The sequence below is a fragment of the Manis javanica genome, chromosome 1 (genome assembly GCF_040802235.1).
Source record: "Manis javanica isolate MJ-LG chromosome 1, MJ_LKY, whole genome shotgun sequence".
In the NCBI taxonomy this organism is placed as follows: domain Eukaryota; kingdom Metazoa; phylum Chordata; class Mammalia; order Pholidota; family Manidae; genus Manis; species Manis javanica.
In genome coordinates this window covers 14,139,844-14,156,342 of record NC_133156.1, presented here as the reverse complement: position 1 = coordinate 14,156,342, position 16,499 = coordinate 14,139,844, and the positions used below count along the sequence as shown (strand labels likewise).

Here is a 16,499-nt window from a genome sequence, read left to right as displayed (position 1 = left end):
ATACTCACTAAGCCATAGAGAATTGACCTCATAAGGTTACCTGGGTTACTGGCTACTGGGTTTTAGATGTAGGTGGCCCTGTTGACTGGCTTGTGGGGTCAGTCAGGTCCAGGTGTATCTGATTAAGTTCCTTTTCATCCATATGTAAGTATATATGGAGGCCTCCCTCGGGCCAGCGCTGGAGATGCAGAATGAATGCACACTCTCCTTCTGAGTAGCTGAATGGGCAATAAAGCCACATAAACAGTTACATCAAATTAAACCGATGGTAGAGCCAGGGAATAACACCAAAGCCGTCCTGCGGTGCTGGGCACACTCCTCAGGGAACAGAATGACTCTGTGTCTGTAGAAATGATCTGTACTTCGGCCAAAGTCATTAGTTTTAGAAAGAAAAGACAAATTGTGATATATGCAATCTGTTGGGAGGGAAAAAAAATTATTTGTACTTGAAATCCAAAAAAATAAAAAAAAGGAAAGGGAGATGGGGTAGGGAGAGGAAGTCTCGAAGATGACAGCTTTCTCCAGGTTTAGGCACCCCTCCCGAGAGGGCAGGGCCATTGTCTCGGCTGCATGTGGAGGGTGAGGAAGCCAGGGCCCTGAGTCCTTCCCTGGTGAAACGGGAGCTCAGTCTCAGAAGCCCTTGGCTCCGGGGCCAGGGCCGCTCTTCTGTGGAGGCCCCCGCACGTTGTGGGAAGCGCCCCCAGTGAGACTGCCTGAGCCGCGCTGCCTGCTGATTCCAGCAGCGTGGTGCCCGGTGCGATGCCACCGCCTCACAGCCCAGGCCTGGGCAGCGGGGGCTGCATCACCCACACAAAGGCTCCGCGCAGGGCGGCACGACACTGCATGGGGTACAGACTCTACACATAATATCGCCCTTCAGAAGTCAGTCATCCCTGTGTGGCACCAGCCCTTCCTATTCCAGGAGAGATGGTTTGAAGTCTGGGAGGGCAAATGACACAGAAAGCTGTGGAGAACAGGGTCAGCAATCTGTAATAAAGGTACAACTACCCTAACTCTTCAAACTGGCCTTCTTCTTGTCACTATCCCATATAAAAATAACTTTGTCCCATGTCCCGATGCTGGCCTTCCACACACATTGCAGGGCAGTAATGTCCCTGAGCCCCAGGGAGAACCAGTTATTGTCAAATCCCACCCATGTTTCCGCTGGCCTCCTTCCCACTGCCACACACAGCTGGGCTATTTCATGGATTGAGCACATCAGCTGTCACCAGCCAGTTGAAGCTGGGTCTAGTCAGGCCAGTGGGTGGATGTTTGACCTCTGAGAAAACATCCAAGAGCTGCATAAGAAGAGATGCTACTGACTTAAATCAGCCTGCCCAGCAGAAGGCTACCCTGAGGGTTACTTTCCAAATAAAGACAGGGGTGGAGCTACCAAATGAGATAGAGATGGAGCAAAGATACTACATTCTATCTTGTAAATCCTTATTTCAGTTTTAAGCAAGCAGTCACAGAATATTAAATATGTCTTTCCCTGCTGGTAAATGGTCATCTTGAAGATGTTTTATAATGAGTTGATTCTTTAAATGTGTAAGTGCACACAAACACATTTGGCCCCACTGAAAGGAATTTTGCCTGAGTAAGGACTATGGAATTACTTTGGGGGTCAACTCCCTGCCCTGGGGAATGCAGTGGGGAAAGTTCCCACACCAGGAGGGGGCCTCCCCCAGGGCAGTCCGTGCAGGAGCATCTGCAGAGGTTTGCTGTGGGCAGTGCCATGTCTCAAGATGCTGTCAGCATCTCCAACAGCCAAAGGCCATGGTCCCCAGAGCAAGTGGCAATCAGAGTCCACAAAACTTATTTGCAGCATTAGCAAAGGTGTGTGTGTGTGTGTGTGCGCGCGCGCGTGCATGGACACAGCAAAGAAACACCAGACCACTCACTCTGGGGGAGGAAGTCCAAACTCATGGTTACTTGAACTTATAACATTCCCATCAAGAAGATGCATACTGAGAGAAAAGGTTGTCATATTTAGAAAGTTCTTCTAGGACCGTGTTCTCAATCAATCCCATGAGGTGCAGGGAAACAACCACAAGCTCACAAAGCAGTGTGAACATACTCCTCGGTTTGGATCTGAATGCCGGACTGGGAGTTCCAGACCATGCCCTTTCATTTACCACTACATACCAGCACCAAGAACAGAGCCTGGGACATAGGTGGTGTTCCATATACTTACTGGATTAATACACATGAGGAGGATTTTGACCCTGAAGCCTTGGAAATGTTTATGATGCAATTTGGAGACAAAACAAAACACAATTTATCCACTAATTCACCCATATAAAGATGAATAAGATGGTGCCTCAGCCTCCAGGAGGCTTATATGCTGGTAGAGAAACAGCAAAGGCCAAAGCATAGAGGTACAGGAGGGGTGGGGCATGGAAGACCTAAGGACTTGGAGTTTTATTCTGACAGTGACAAAGGGTAGGAAGGGCAGTGATGGAATTTAGGCAGAGGAGTCATAGGATTAAATCTGTGGCTCAGAAGATCTCTCAGGCTACAACGTGGAGGAGAGACTGGGAGTCAAGGTTGGTTAGGAAGCCAGCACCCTAAGTCGTCCAGGAGAGAACTGATGAGGCCCTGGTTCAGGCAGTGATAGCGGGCAGGACAGGGGGTGATCGTTTCATGAGTCATGGAAGAATGGTCAGGACTCTGTGATGGAGCAGATACAGAGAAAAAGTCAGTTTTCCCTCTAGATTAAACAATATGCTGTGGTGGGGCGTATGGCCTGCAGGAAGGGGCCATGTGTCCTTGGTGGCTGAATGGATAACAGAAGAGGAAGGGACTCCTGTTTCTAGCTTGCGTATTTGCTATTATTCAGGGCAGAGGGCTTTCACTGACTCCAACTGCCTGAAGTGTTTAGTTTAAACGCTTCACAGTTGCTCAGAATTCTCTAGGGTCTGGTCCTGTCCCCTCCCTTGCGTTAACTGCCGTCGGTGCCCTGTCATTTCCCAGTCCTGTTCCCTCTGCTTGTAATGCCCTTCCCCGCCTTCATCTCCATAGGTCAAAATCCATTTCAAATGTCACCTCTTCCAAACGGTATTATTCCCTCAACCCCCAAACTCTTTATCTAATTCCTTTGTACTGGCCTTGAAGTCTCTTGGTTGGGTTGTGAGTGAGCGCCTTGAGAGGGACTGCCTTCCCTCATTTATGTCCCTCTCCTCCAACCTCGAACCTTGCCTGTCGCAGGACTCAACACATCTTTGTTGAATCGAAACAAAGAGCCCACACGAGGAACCCATGAGATGGGGATATTACTGCCTCCTACTTTCATCTACTTCATAGGGTGGTGTGAGGGCTTGGCTCCTAGGAAATGCTCAATAAATGCTCTCATCCACATCATTATCTCTAAGAAGAGTAAGTTTCACCTGTTCCTGGACTAACAATACTAAGCCTCTGTCTCCTGTTACTGAAGTTAAAGGATAGCGGCATCCCTTTAGGATTCTTGGGAGACTGTCCGCTGGAATCGGTGAGCAGGGACCCACCGTTGGGGCCCCCGGGGGCATTCCTTTACGAATTCCACAGAGTTTACTCTGCAGAGGCTTCCCTTGAGTACTTCAGGCCTTCTCTTTTTGGTCATGGAGAAATGGTGCCCAGCTTTTGAGCTCTGTGATTCTGGGAAACGCAGTGACTGGGAAGAATCCCACCCCAGCAGCTACCGCTTCTCCTCCCCTCGGCCCCAGCAGTCCTACAAGGTCAGAAATAGAGGCAGCCCTGGATGCGGGGAGAGGATGTGGCTAGTCTGGCCTGCTGTTCCAAAAGGAGTGAGCAGACAATTATGATAGACCTTGAGTTTTATTTTTATTTTTAAAATCTACTTTGAAGAATTTTGTGAGTCCCAAAGGAGCCCTTTTATGTCACTTTTTTTTTTCTTTTTCTTTAGAATTTCCCTTAAAACCCATTAGGAAGATCTCACATATGCCGAATTTAGCATTTTAATGGGCTTTTGTTCCTGCCTTATATTTTTTTCCCATTTTTAAGTTCCCCTCTGATTCCCAATTAGCTCTTTCTGGGTGACAACACTCGCAAACTCAACAGCAGGATTTCTGGAAAGTCTTTTCATTTATGTCTGACTTTATGATGATAATATTGTGGACCCTGCCTGAGTTAGCAGAGACTAATTCGTGCGCCACAGATTTCACTTGCCGTGAGGAACCATAGAAGGACAGTGAACCTCTTTTATAAAATCACAGAGACGCTACATTTGAGAATTGCTCTTTAGCACCACCATGGTATTTTTCTCTCTCCAGGAACCTCGGACAAGTCTAATCTGGAGCTGATCACTCTGACATGTACCTGTGTGGCTGCAACCCTCTTCTGGCTCCTGTTAACTCTCTTTATCCGAAAACTGAAAAGGGTAAGAATATTTGACATCAAGTCCCATGCTCCTTTTTACGTAGTAGTCTGCAATATCTGTCTGATGTCTACAGCAGGCACGAAACAAATGTTAGACCCTCTACTTCCCCTTCCCTCTCTTTCTAATCTCTGACCTGGTGAACACTGAAAATAAATCATTAAATGTCTCTCAACCATAAAGTAGGGTATTCAACAGAAAAGCTAGAGCACTAAACAGATGAATATTTCCCAGAAACAGAAGGAATCTTTTTTTACAGTACCTAAAATGAAATGCACAAACCTGAGTGTATACAGCTTGATGCATTGTGAGTATACACTCATGCAACCGTCACCCTGATCAAGACACCAAATTTTCTCATTATTTTTTCTCTTCACCTATTTCACCCATTCCCCTCGCCCTCCCCTATAAAAAAAAAAAGTATGTGATAAAGTCTTTAACTTAAACTCAGCCTGAGACCTACGAAGCCTTCGTTTTCTTAACCTCAGTCTCTGCTAAGAGACAAAAAGGGAAAAGCAAAATAAAGACTTGCCTGTAACTTCTCTCTCAAAACGTTATGGAAACACAGACAAAACAAGCCCTCCTGTTTCATACCCTCTGAGCCCCACAGGAAGATTAAGTCCTTCAGAGTGTGAGGTGCAGGTTGGAATTCACGACGTCAGATTTCTACAGTTCGGCCTATAGCGGGACTTGTTTCTCTGAAACTCGGTAGAGAAAAAGCCATCCTTCCTTCCTTCCTTCCTTGATGCCTCTCATGTTTATTGTGTGCCTGCTCAATGCAGAGTGCCAGGCGCTGTAAAGAGCAGGTGCTAGAGTGTGCAGTCTGGAGAGGAGACCAGCTTTAACCAGCTGCGAAGACAAATTAGAGGTAGCTGACTAAAAGACACGTAGGGGGGGTGGTCAGGCAAAGAAGGGAAGGACAGTGTTGCCAGTGGAGAAGAGCATGTATGCGGCTGGTGCAGGGTAGAGGGAACACCGCGAGAAGAGGGCCTGGCAAGAGGCCGGCATGGCTGCAGTGGTGGGCACAAGGTATGAGGTGAGGAAGGAGAGGAGAAGCTGCAAAGCCCAGCCAGGCAGAGCCTCGGAGGTAAAGCATTGAGTCTGTATTCTGGGGGTAATAGGAAGCCTGGGGGTGGGGCAGAAGTTGGTGAGCAAAGGTAGGCAATTAATTGTCAGTGTTAAAGATTTGTATCTGGGAAGATTTTTTTGGCTGCTGTGAGAATGGACCAGTGGGGTAAGACTGAACAGGGAGGAAGCTACTAGAAGACTTTCCAGAAACAATGGTAGCTTAGTCTAAATGATTAAGAGTTAAAAGATACTTAGGAGATAAAACCAACAGGACTTCAGAAGTGTCAAGAAGCCATTCTCAATTTATAGAGATGTGTTAGCCCTTATTAATGGCCAGGTCTTATGGGAAGCTCTGTATGTAGTATCTCAGTTAACCCTTGCAAAAATGCAAAGGTAATGCAAAAATGCAAAAATGCAAAAAATGCAAATGTATTAGATACCGTTTTGTAGAGAGGGAAACTGAGCTCAGAGAGGTAAAGTAACTTGTCCAAAGTCACACAGGTGGTTAAAGTTGGAGCTGAGTTTTGAACCCAGGTTGTTCAACCACAGACTTCATTTTAATACTCAAAACCAGAAAGGTGTGCTTTATAGTGTTGTTGTGAGAGGCGAGGCTAACAGCCATCCTCACCAAGGAACATGTGACGGCAAGCTTTTGCTATAGAGTGTGACTGCTTTTGAGCCAGGGCAATGAAGGCCACTGCTTTGGAAGGAACAAAGGTCAAATGGTGGCATTTTGAAAGGGGAGACACATTGCATAGGGAAAGAGACCTAACAAAAGGAAAACTTGCCAAATCTGTAAGGGAGATGCAGGGGCTATAGGAGTTCAAAGGAGGAGAAGGGAGAAAACACTTCAGGGAAAGCAAGCAAAGTTCACAGACAGACTTTGAAGGTTGTGGAGGGAAGAAAAGCAGCAGAAAAACAAAGCCCACCTTACTCCTTCCCACTCCCCAGATATGGGAGTTAGTTTGCATATCAAGCCTAGTGGAAATGAAACGGGAAATGTAAACGGCACTAAATTGAAGAGGTCCCTTGTATTTCTAAAAATCCATGAAATGAGAAAAGACGAGAGCAAGAGATTCTTTTCTCAATGATAGAATGCCTATAAAACTTAAACAGTGATTGGTGGTGGAAGGCAAAGAGGAACATGGTATCAAAAAATATTTCTATGTGGTTTCCATGTAAACCCCTCACTGGTAAAAACTGTATTTCGTATTTTTATCCCCACCCCGCCTAGGCCAGTGTTACCATTTCAGCTAATATTTATTGATGCTTCCTTCCTATATACCAAGCTGCCCCATTCTAACAGCATTACATGGATTATTTCATTTAATATTCACAACAACCCTGTGAGATAAGCACCATTGTTATCACTCTTTCACAGATAAGGAAATTAGGCTTAGAAAGGTTAAGCAACTTGCCAAAGTTATGTGCTGGTCAGAAGCTGAACTGTGATTCAGAGCCAGGCAATCAGCCTCAATGCCTGGGCTCTGGAGTGCTTAGCTGTGCAACTTCCACGCCAAGCACCTAGTAGCTGCTCAGTGTTAATGTCAATTGAAAGAATAAATATTTGTCAACTAAGATTCTACTATCACACTCTCCTCAGAGCCCTTACTTAACATTTATTTAGTGTTTCCTCTCATCTGCCTTATTGAGATAAACCATAAAATTCCTTAGGTGTCACATGGGGAGATTTTCATTGCCTGCCCTCCTGCCTCTATCAACACCTCTGCCAACCTCCCCATGCATTCTGCAGAGAACCCCAGATGCCCCTTGCCCATGGGCAGCTATCTATGCTCTTTGAGGATTGGAGATTGCTTCTCATGGCCTTGACCATACTGGACATCGAAAAGATTAGTCACAAAACCTATTCCAACAGCTTCTCTACTGAACACTCAAGTACCCAGCGTGAGAATTGATATGCCTCTCTAGTCTTAGAGACTCCCCCGAGTGTCTGACTGGGGACAGGCTGGGCCCTTAGTCTAACACCAGCCGTAAATGCAGTTCGTGACAAACGTGCTCCGTATCTTTCTGCTTTCCATTCTTTGTGGAGGCCAGGCGAATCTGCTTTGAGCTATTTGTCACAGGTTTTAGTGATAATTTTTGTGAAAAGGAGACCGATTGCAAGTGATGGATGAGGTGAGCTGTGACTGCCCAGAACAGGGTGAGTCAGGGCTGAAGAATGTGGGTGGGTGTGAAATGGTGTGAGTGGAGAGGTTGTCTTCCCTAGTGAACTCTGATCCTGTTTAGGGAAAGGCAATGAAAGGAAAGGCCCCAAAACTCATTTAAGTGAAGTTTACATAACTTCTAGGCTAGAGTTATCAAAAACCCCCTTACGTGGGCAAGCATATTTTTTTCGAGTCTTGTCCGCAGAAATGCAATCATCAATTCTACATTTAAGTAACATGAAATAGATCCACTGACACGACTCTACGACACTAAATGTAAATCCAGTTATCTCTGATCTGAAATAAAGGGTATTTTCTGGGCTTGAGGTGCATTACCAAAATATAGTGAGCACTTCAAGGTAGATGCCTGATCTCCTATCAATGACCAAACAGCCAAGAATGTGCTGGAGGTCTTAGACCTGTTTATTTATTCCTTGGCCTTTGAAATAATCAATTCCAATTTCTTACTGAAGGTGAATCGCATTCTAATCTCACTAATGGACCCCATAGTCCGTTCAGGTAGCTGCAGCAGCTAAGAGGCCAGAACGGCTGAGTATATTTAAACGCTTCACATGAAGTGTGCCTCTCCACTGTCCCAGGGAATCCTGGCCCCACTTTTGCCACCTCCAGCCTTTCTTACAAATGTAGAAAAGCCACAATCATGGACCCCGCTGTCAGCCCGTCTGTGATATATGTTCCTGCTTGTACAGAATGGCCACAGAAAGGTATTTACAGCCACTGTTTGGAAGGATTTTACAAAACTGCTTTGCATCTTTTAGAGAAGGACCGTCATCGGATAACTGTTTAAGAACAAGCAATAGGGTCACTGGACAATCTGAGCACATCTTATCAGAGCTAGGACAGCGGAGCTGGTACTGCAGGAGTGCAGTGTGGGAACGAACAGTAAGAGGTTGCTGCATGGAAATTGTACGCTCCGGTACGAGGTGCTTATTGATACGCAGAGGGGTATTTTATACTCAATCACACGATCTCAACCAAAATAGCAGATGTTGCCAAGTATTGTCTTAAACTGCATATCGGGTGTTTTTTGTTATTTTTTTTAAAGTATCATTGTTGGTGACTTTGCGATCTCTTTATTTCTTAGTCTTCTTCTGAAATAAAGACTGACTACCTGTCAATCATAATGGACCCCGATGAGGTTCCCCTGGATGAGCAATGTGAGCGGCTCCCTTACGATGCCAGCAAGTGGGAGTTTGCCCGGGAGAGACTTAAACTGGGTAATGTATTTGTTCAACAAATTCCTAAACCCATGCTGAGCATCTACTACATGCAAAACACTGTGCTTTGAGGGATGTAGAGGTGAGCTAGGGATCCTACCCTCTGGCTGGTCACAAACTAGCACGGGAGATGGGCACAGAGGTAACTATTCTAACAGAATGCTGAGAGGCAATGCAAGGCGGCGAGCACCTGTTGCTTCTTTCAACAATTATCAGGCACCTTCTCTGAGCAGCGGACACCCCTCTAAGCCCTGGGGATATGAAGGTTTGAGGCTCTTCCCTCAAACGGTGGGGGAGATAGTCACAGAAGCACATAAGTGAAGGGGAAGTAGGGAGATGATCTCTGCCAGGAAACTTACAAGTATAGGCACTCTAAAATAATGAAATTTTTGAGGAATCAGAAATTTGTGACCTAAAGTCTAATTCAGGATGGCAAGGAGCAATAAAAGCCAAACATTTGGCGAAAGAACAGATTCTCTTCAAGGCTATGGATCAAAAAACCCTTCTGCACAAACCCACTGCCTACACACTCTGAATTTCCCTGAGTGTTCGAAATGTCCAGACAGAATAGAAAGTCCTAGAGGGTCATTTCAGTTTTGTTTTTGAAGAGCAAAGGCTGTTGTTTTCCAGGAAACTCAGAAGCTGTAAACACCAGGCAAGCACACTTTCTCCCGGCTTACCCCCAAGTTCCTCCAGCTCAGACATCACAATGCAAACTAATCTCCAGTCCTGGTGCTACAAAACAACAGAAGACTCAATTACCCTGGCCCAGAATATTTGGATTGTGGCTTCTGAAAGTTTTCCACGCACTCCTGTGCTTGCCAGAATCATTAGCAGTTGGAACCAGGAAAAGAGATCATAGATCCAGTGTTCCTGGATCTTCTCACTCTCAGTGTCAAGAGCGTGCTGTTCCAAATTCAGCTGCATGGCCTCCCCTTCCCCTGCCCACGCAGAGGGGTGAGGAGACAGAGAGGGAGAAATGGCTTCTCTTCTTGTTCTCTTAGGCCTTGAAATGATTCCACTTGCATCTCTTCCTACATGAGAAAGAATACTTGGCCCCAAGAGTATGTTCTGTTTGGCTTGGGAAAGAAAATTGGAAATCAGTAAAAAAGCTGGAGACAGGCAAAAGTCTGCAATGGCTGACAGCAGGAAAAAAAAAAAAAGGAAAAGAAAAAAGAAAACAACTAAATTTAGAGTAGTTAAGGGCAGGTGGCACATGAGACGAGTTCCTTCTGCAAGTCTAAATTATATGGCAGCTAGCCCAGCCCTTCAGTGACCTTGTCAGGGAACATGGGATAATTTTCCCACAACCATGAGCCGTTCTCAGGCCACACTGCTTTTCAGAGTAATCAGTCACAATCAAACATCCTTTCTCCAGCACAGGACATGTGAGCTTCTGTCCCATCTCTTCATGCCTAAGCCTACCATCACTGTGATCCATGTCCTACCAGGGACATTGCTCATTCCTCCACTAGAATTCCCCTGGGGAGCTATGGTTTAGATAACCCACAGGAGACTCTTCTTGTTGAAGATCTTGGTATGTTCTTTTCCTTCCTGGAGTTGCCAGATGCCGATCTGGCTGAAGTTCATGTGAGTGTCTTTGACGGTAAGAGAAAGTGTGTCAAGTCAGCTAACTGTGTGTTTCCACGCACACTGTGGTTGCAGGGGCCAGACAAATGCTCCTCTTACTAACGTAGGAATAAGAGGCCCAAGATTTGTTTTTTATGCCAAGTAAATGACAGAAAGCAAGCTGAAGTAATGTCTAGCACATGAAAGTAACCAAGATGATGTCTGGATGGAGAGAAAAAGCTGCTTTGATGGGCAGGGTTACAATGGGGCTATAAATGCAGAGAATGTGCAGACCAAGTCGCAAGTGAATTCAGCTGTATGTCCTCTATTGGTTACTATTTGCAGCCCTGGTGAGAGAAGTCAGAATTTATGGGCCTGATAGGTACAGTTGGACCTGGGGTCAAAGGTGTCACTACTACTGAAATTCCTAAAATCCAGGAACTAAACAAAACCTGGTAGTAATTCCTCACTAAACCTGGGGACAGTTCAGCTCCTATAAATTTATCACAGAAGTTGGGATACTGCCTGACATTGCATCTTTCCATTTGAAAATAAAGTCAGAATTACCTAACGTGGGAAACAAATGGAGTCTCAGAATTCGGCAAGGGGTGGTGCCTGGGCTGCTGCTGCCTCCTTTGAGTCCAACCGTGGGTGCCAGAGAGGGCTCAGCCCTGTGCTGCTGTGCATTCCCCCCAGGCATCCCAGGGACCCTGGCCAGCCGAGGACGATTTTGGAGGAGATTCCAGTATCATTTCGTTGTATGACAGTGACCTAGCATTTTTCCAAGCTCGTGAGTGGCATGTGGGTAACCCCAAGGAGGATTTTAAGGGAAAAGAGGGATCAGGCAAGGTCAAGTCCAGTGTGACTGGGCTCCCCTGAAACTCCAACTGTGGGTCTGCTGAAGGATTCCAAAGCTTCAGGAGACTGAAGAGCCCGTAATGGCTTCATGCTGTTTTATGACGCAGAGCTCAGCTTCCCAGGGAGCATGTGAAAGGACTGCGGGGTGGGGGTGGGGGGGCAAGTGAGGAGGAGCTTCAGGGAATGAAGTCCCCAAACACTTGTTAAAATAAAGTGTCATGGCTGAGAAGGGATGCCTGGGGTTTGAAGCCATGGGTAGGAAAGGATTCTGCCTGCCCCCCATGAGCACACCTCTTCGGAGCATGTGGACCAGACCGGTGGCCCAAGATAGAGATTGTCTTTATTTGTCAGGCTCAGAACATGTTTTAAACTAGTGGTAGAAGGCCCTACAGAAGAAAAGCATTCTTTTGCCTTAAAAAAGCAAGGAATAAGCTTCCGACCCAAATGCACCCATTGTTAGAGGAGTCTGGAGAACGTGTCTGTAAGTGGTCTTGCCACACAGGGTTTCCATGCCCAGCACCGTCAGGGTCTACTGGAGGCACTCTGATTGAGACCATGAGTCCCTATTCATGCTGGTCTCTTTCTTGGACAATTTTATCTGAAGAAGGAAGCAGACGTTACCTGTGCCTATAGTGCACACTCTGTGGAATCGTCTCTATCAGTCACTATAGCATAGGTGCACCTTTGACCTGGGGAAAGGCATGCCATTTGACCCTTGTCCCCTGCTAATGCAGTGCATCCCTGTTCAGTGGAAGCACAGGGAGAGCTACAGAGAGGCTCTGTGATTACAGGGGTAGCTGAGCTTTCCCATGTCCCAGCTGGACACCTCGGGTGGGTGGCAGTGGGTGGGTGATACTAAGCAGCGGCAGGGTAAAAACGTCTTTGCTAAGGAGGAGTCATGCATAAAAGGATAAAAGCTCTAAGGATGAGGAAGCAGGAAATCTTCATGACAAACTTTACAAGTATCTTTAAAAAAACAACAAAAAACCATGTCCTTTGGGGGAAGGGACTGGAGTATGAAGACGGAAGGAAGGAAGGAAGGTTAATAACTAACTGAAGCACATTCTCAGAACAGTCCGAGGAAAAGGACTTGGGAGAGGAGGCGCTGTGTGACATTAACACTCTAACCACCAGGACCCACTTTTGACCTGAGGCTTTTGGTTGTCCGTTTCCCCCCCGCCACCTGAAGAAACAGAAGAGTGCTTTCTTTGGCTCATTCTTCCTTTTACCGTACCGCATTTGACGTGCCGTGTTTCTCTAGGTTCTGTTTAGCTACCTGTTTCCCGATGGTGCAACAGGAAGTCCTTGATATCAAAGGCAGCTGAGGTGTTCTGGGGGCATCCCCTTCACAGGGCACCCCTCCTAAGCTCTCCATGTCACGGGCCCCTTTAGTCAGCCATGACCATGTGAGACTCGCTTAGAGCATCCCCCAAATTCCCAAATGCCTCTATGTGGCAGGCCCTGGGCTAGGTCCTGGGAAGAGTCTGACATGGCCGTTGCCCCTCTGTCTCAAGCAAGGGTGAGGAAAGACGCATGCTCACAGCCATTACAGCGTAACATAGCAGGTACCATGAAAGCAATCTAGCTTTGTTATTGCATCTGGCAACCACTTCTCTGTGGCTGAAACCAATTAGTACCAGTGGTTGATAGGCTTATGTGCTGAATCATGAAGATCTGTAATCATCATGTAAAGACATGTTGGAAATACTGAGAATATTTTGCCTGGCAAGGAAATCTGAGAAATGGCTTAGTGATTATTTTTTTTAGCTTTGAAGCATTATGATAACCAACAGCAGTAAACACCATTCTCAGTTTCTTCCTTTCTGCTGACAACAGATCCGAAAGAAATAGCCTGAAATGACAAGAAAAGGAGTTTAGGTCAACCACAGGGAAATTTTCTTTCCTGTGTAATAACAGTATTAAACAATGAAAGAGACCAGAGAAGATTTGGTAGCCTCTCCAGTCCAGTAGGATCTGTGAAGACAAAACTGGTCCTGCACCCGTCTGGCTGTGAAGGATGAGGGCACCTAGGATCACAGTAAAGAGGGGGAAGGAAGACACCCCAGGAATGTGTCCCTTACTTGGGTTCTTTTGGGGTCACTTTATTGGGGATTCCATTTAAAGCTACATGCCTCACATACACCCATAGGAAAAAAGGCACTTCTTTCCTGAAAAAGCCTTAAATTCACCCAGTTGGTGTGGCCAACAAACCAAAGTGTTCTTTTCATTGCAGGCAAATCACTTGGAAGAGGGGCTTTTGGAAAAGTGGTTCAAGCATCTGCATTTGGCATTAAAAAATCACCCACGTGCCGGACTGTGGCTGTAAAAATGTTAAAAGGTACAGATCCTGTCTTTTCGCTTTCAGCTGGCCCACCACATTCCCTAAACACTGGTACAAGTTGGACACGGTCTAGGAACAGACACAAGCTATTTCTGCTCTAGCCACATAACTTTTTTCTACTACTGGAAGCCCTTTCACTTTAAGGGAGTTCTTGATTAGGCCAGCAAGAGCTCAGAACACAGCTTGTAAATGAAACAATTTAGCACTGTCCACGAGAAAACGATTCCATCCGCAAAGATCATTCTCCCTTCACATGTCAGACCCTGGACTACCAGGGACATAAGCCCACTGTAATGACATGCTCAAAATTTTGGAGTGACCTACCATGACATAATGGGAAATCAGCTGTACATCATAAATCCCAAAGGCTTAGGCAGGCTTGACCTCACTATGAAGTGAAACTATGAAGCTAGAACTCACTGAGGTGATCAGAACTCTAAACTATTTTATACTATCAGTTCCCAACCCTGAAACATTTCCTCTTTAGAAATTAAAAAAAAAAAATTATGTTCTAGTGTTGAAAGATACTCCCACTCTGTGGAGCACTGGAGACAGACCCAGTTCACACCACAATTGTCGACCACCGCCCTCAGACAGATGGCAAACGACCATCAGTGCAAAGTGTGCAAACCAAACATCTCAAAGCCTCACGTGTCCTTTAAAGTATAAACCATACCTCATTTCCTAATACACAGTGGAATTTTTGTGTTACTTCTGCCCATTTTAAGGTTCCCAAACTAGAAAGAAACAAGGCCTGAACACCCAAAGGGCAGCTTTCAGCTTTCCAAACTCTCTAAGATATTGCTGAGGGTTTTGAGGCACAGGAAACTGCAGCCAGCTAAGCAGGGACCGAGCAAAAAGTCCAAAAAAGGGCCATTTGCTTAGGAAGATTTTAGAGCGATTCGTTTTCTTCTAGCACTGATAGCATCATTACAAAAGCCCCATGTAATGCTATTTCCCACCTAAAAGCCTGTCAGGTGAAGGCTCTGATAAAATCTACAAACAACCTGATAGTTCTATGCTCAAAAGTAGCCAGGAAAGGAGCTTTGGATCCTTTTACATCCACGAGTCAGGACTTTAGTGCATGGTGGCTGCACTTCGGTGAGAATACCCACCTTCCACCCACCTGGATTCTGAACAGAGGAGGCATCAACACACCTTCTCTGTAAGCAAGCACCCAAACAGGGACTTCACTGTGTTAGGCTGAGCCACATGAAGTCACCACTTGTCTTCCTCTCTCCAGTCTTGTGAGGTAGATACTATTTTTCCCATTTGCAGACAAGGAAACATCGCCCACAAGGGTTACATGGCCCCGCAAGGCCCCACAGCTCATGGGTGCAGAAGGAAGGGTTTGAGTACAAGTCTTCCAGCTCTGGGTGCAGTGGTCTTCCCCCCGCACCACGGTGTTACAGGAGAGGGGCTGCAGAGACCCAGCCTCTTGGAAATGAAATCCAAATCCTGAAAATGATCCTGGCCTGCACTTTGCATGCGATCTAGCAACCAACCTTCAGACGAGTTGAAATGAAATCTGGAAGCACCTGCTTCCTCAGCTAGTCCCGTGTCCCTGCTGACTGCCACAGGCCGTGTGCAGGCGAGGCAGGCCTGCTGTCCGTGCTTGTCTATTGTGGATCCAAGATAATACCTATGGCTCTACCTAGAAATGGAACAATCTAAGCAAAAGAGCCCGGATTTTTCTGATGTGCCAAAGGGCCATAAGCACACGGAGAAACTGATGAGTTTGAGGGGGGACAATCTGACTTGAAATTTCTTTAAAGGCCCAAAGAATCTATTATGGAAAACTGTGTGTGCAATATTTTTATCAATGCTTATCTTTATTTTTTAAGCCATCAGCCTTGACTAAAAAAGATTACCAAACCATCCACTATATAAAATGCCTAAAAAACCATTTCCATTCAGCTTTCTTGCTAAAATTGGCTGGCCATATGTTTCTAGAAGAAACCGAAAAGGCAAAATGTCAAACAAAGTCCGTGAGTCAGAAGCTCTTTCAGAGCGTCCTTGAGCAAAACCTTTAACCTTCCTGGGCCTTAAGCCCGCGTCTGAAATGAGAACAGTAATCATGTTGTTTATTTATCTACCAAACATTTGTTGAGCATCTACCGTGAGCCAATCCCAACTCCACTGGGAGGCTTCTAGGGTTTATCTGGTTATTATTAAAAAATGATTTGTGCTTATGAAATAGCATGTTGGGATCCACCACAATGTTAAGTGCACATCCTCTGACCCGCTTCCTGAACCACCCTACAAAAATACTTGAATATGTGTACAAAGATTACACAGGGGCTATATATTGCAGTGTTATTTGTTAAGGCAAAAAAAACCCTGCAGACAGTGTCAGTGTCAAGAATGCCATTAATCAATTAAAAGAATGGAAAAAGTCTCTGGCATATTAAAAAGGGGGGGAAAGCAAAATTTTAAAAAATATGTATATACTTATATATGTATGATCCCATTTATATAAACAAAGAAAACTTTGATTAAGTATACCTATTTACAAATACACAGAAAAACATCTGAAACTCCAAATGGTTAATAAGGAAGGTCAGTGGCTTGGGATGTCTTTCCACTTTTTACTCTACATATACATCATATTTTGGGAATATTTTATAGCAAGATTATATGACTTTTTTATTTCTAAAAATACTTTAATATGTTAAAATGCCTTGGAAATTAACCAGTAAGAACAAACAAACTTAATTTAAGCTTTAGTTTCTGCTAATTCTTAGACTGATGTTGTTTATCTCTGAGAATGAAGTTAAAGGCAGATGCTTAGGGGTCCTCACAACTCAAGATAACCCTGTGGGCTCTGGGGAGGTAAAGGTTATAGGGAGGAAAGAACACATCGCAAAGATGTTTACAGAAGTGGCCAC

At 45.4% G+C, this 16,499-nt stretch overlaps 1 protein-coding gene across 6 annotated transcripts in view; it reads left to right on the top strand.

Moving 5' to 3' along the window:
- FLT1 (fms related receptor tyrosine kinase 1) overlaps positions 1 to 16,499 on the top strand; it is a 172,570-nt gene that overhangs the window by 126,110 nt on the left and 29,961 nt on the right. For all 6 annotated transcript variants that reach the window (XM_073228657.1, XM_073228647.1, XM_073228655.1 and 3 more), the window contains exons 16-18: positions 4,269 to 4,375; positions 8,711 to 8,843; positions 13,504 to 13,608. In XM_073228657.1, coding sequence (XP_073084758.1) covers positions 4,269 to 4,375; positions 8,711 to 8,843; positions 13,504 to 13,608 — 345 coding nt within the window. The remainder of the gene's footprint in view (positions 1 to 4,268; positions 4,376 to 8,710; positions 8,844 to 13,503; positions 13,609 to 16,499) is intronic.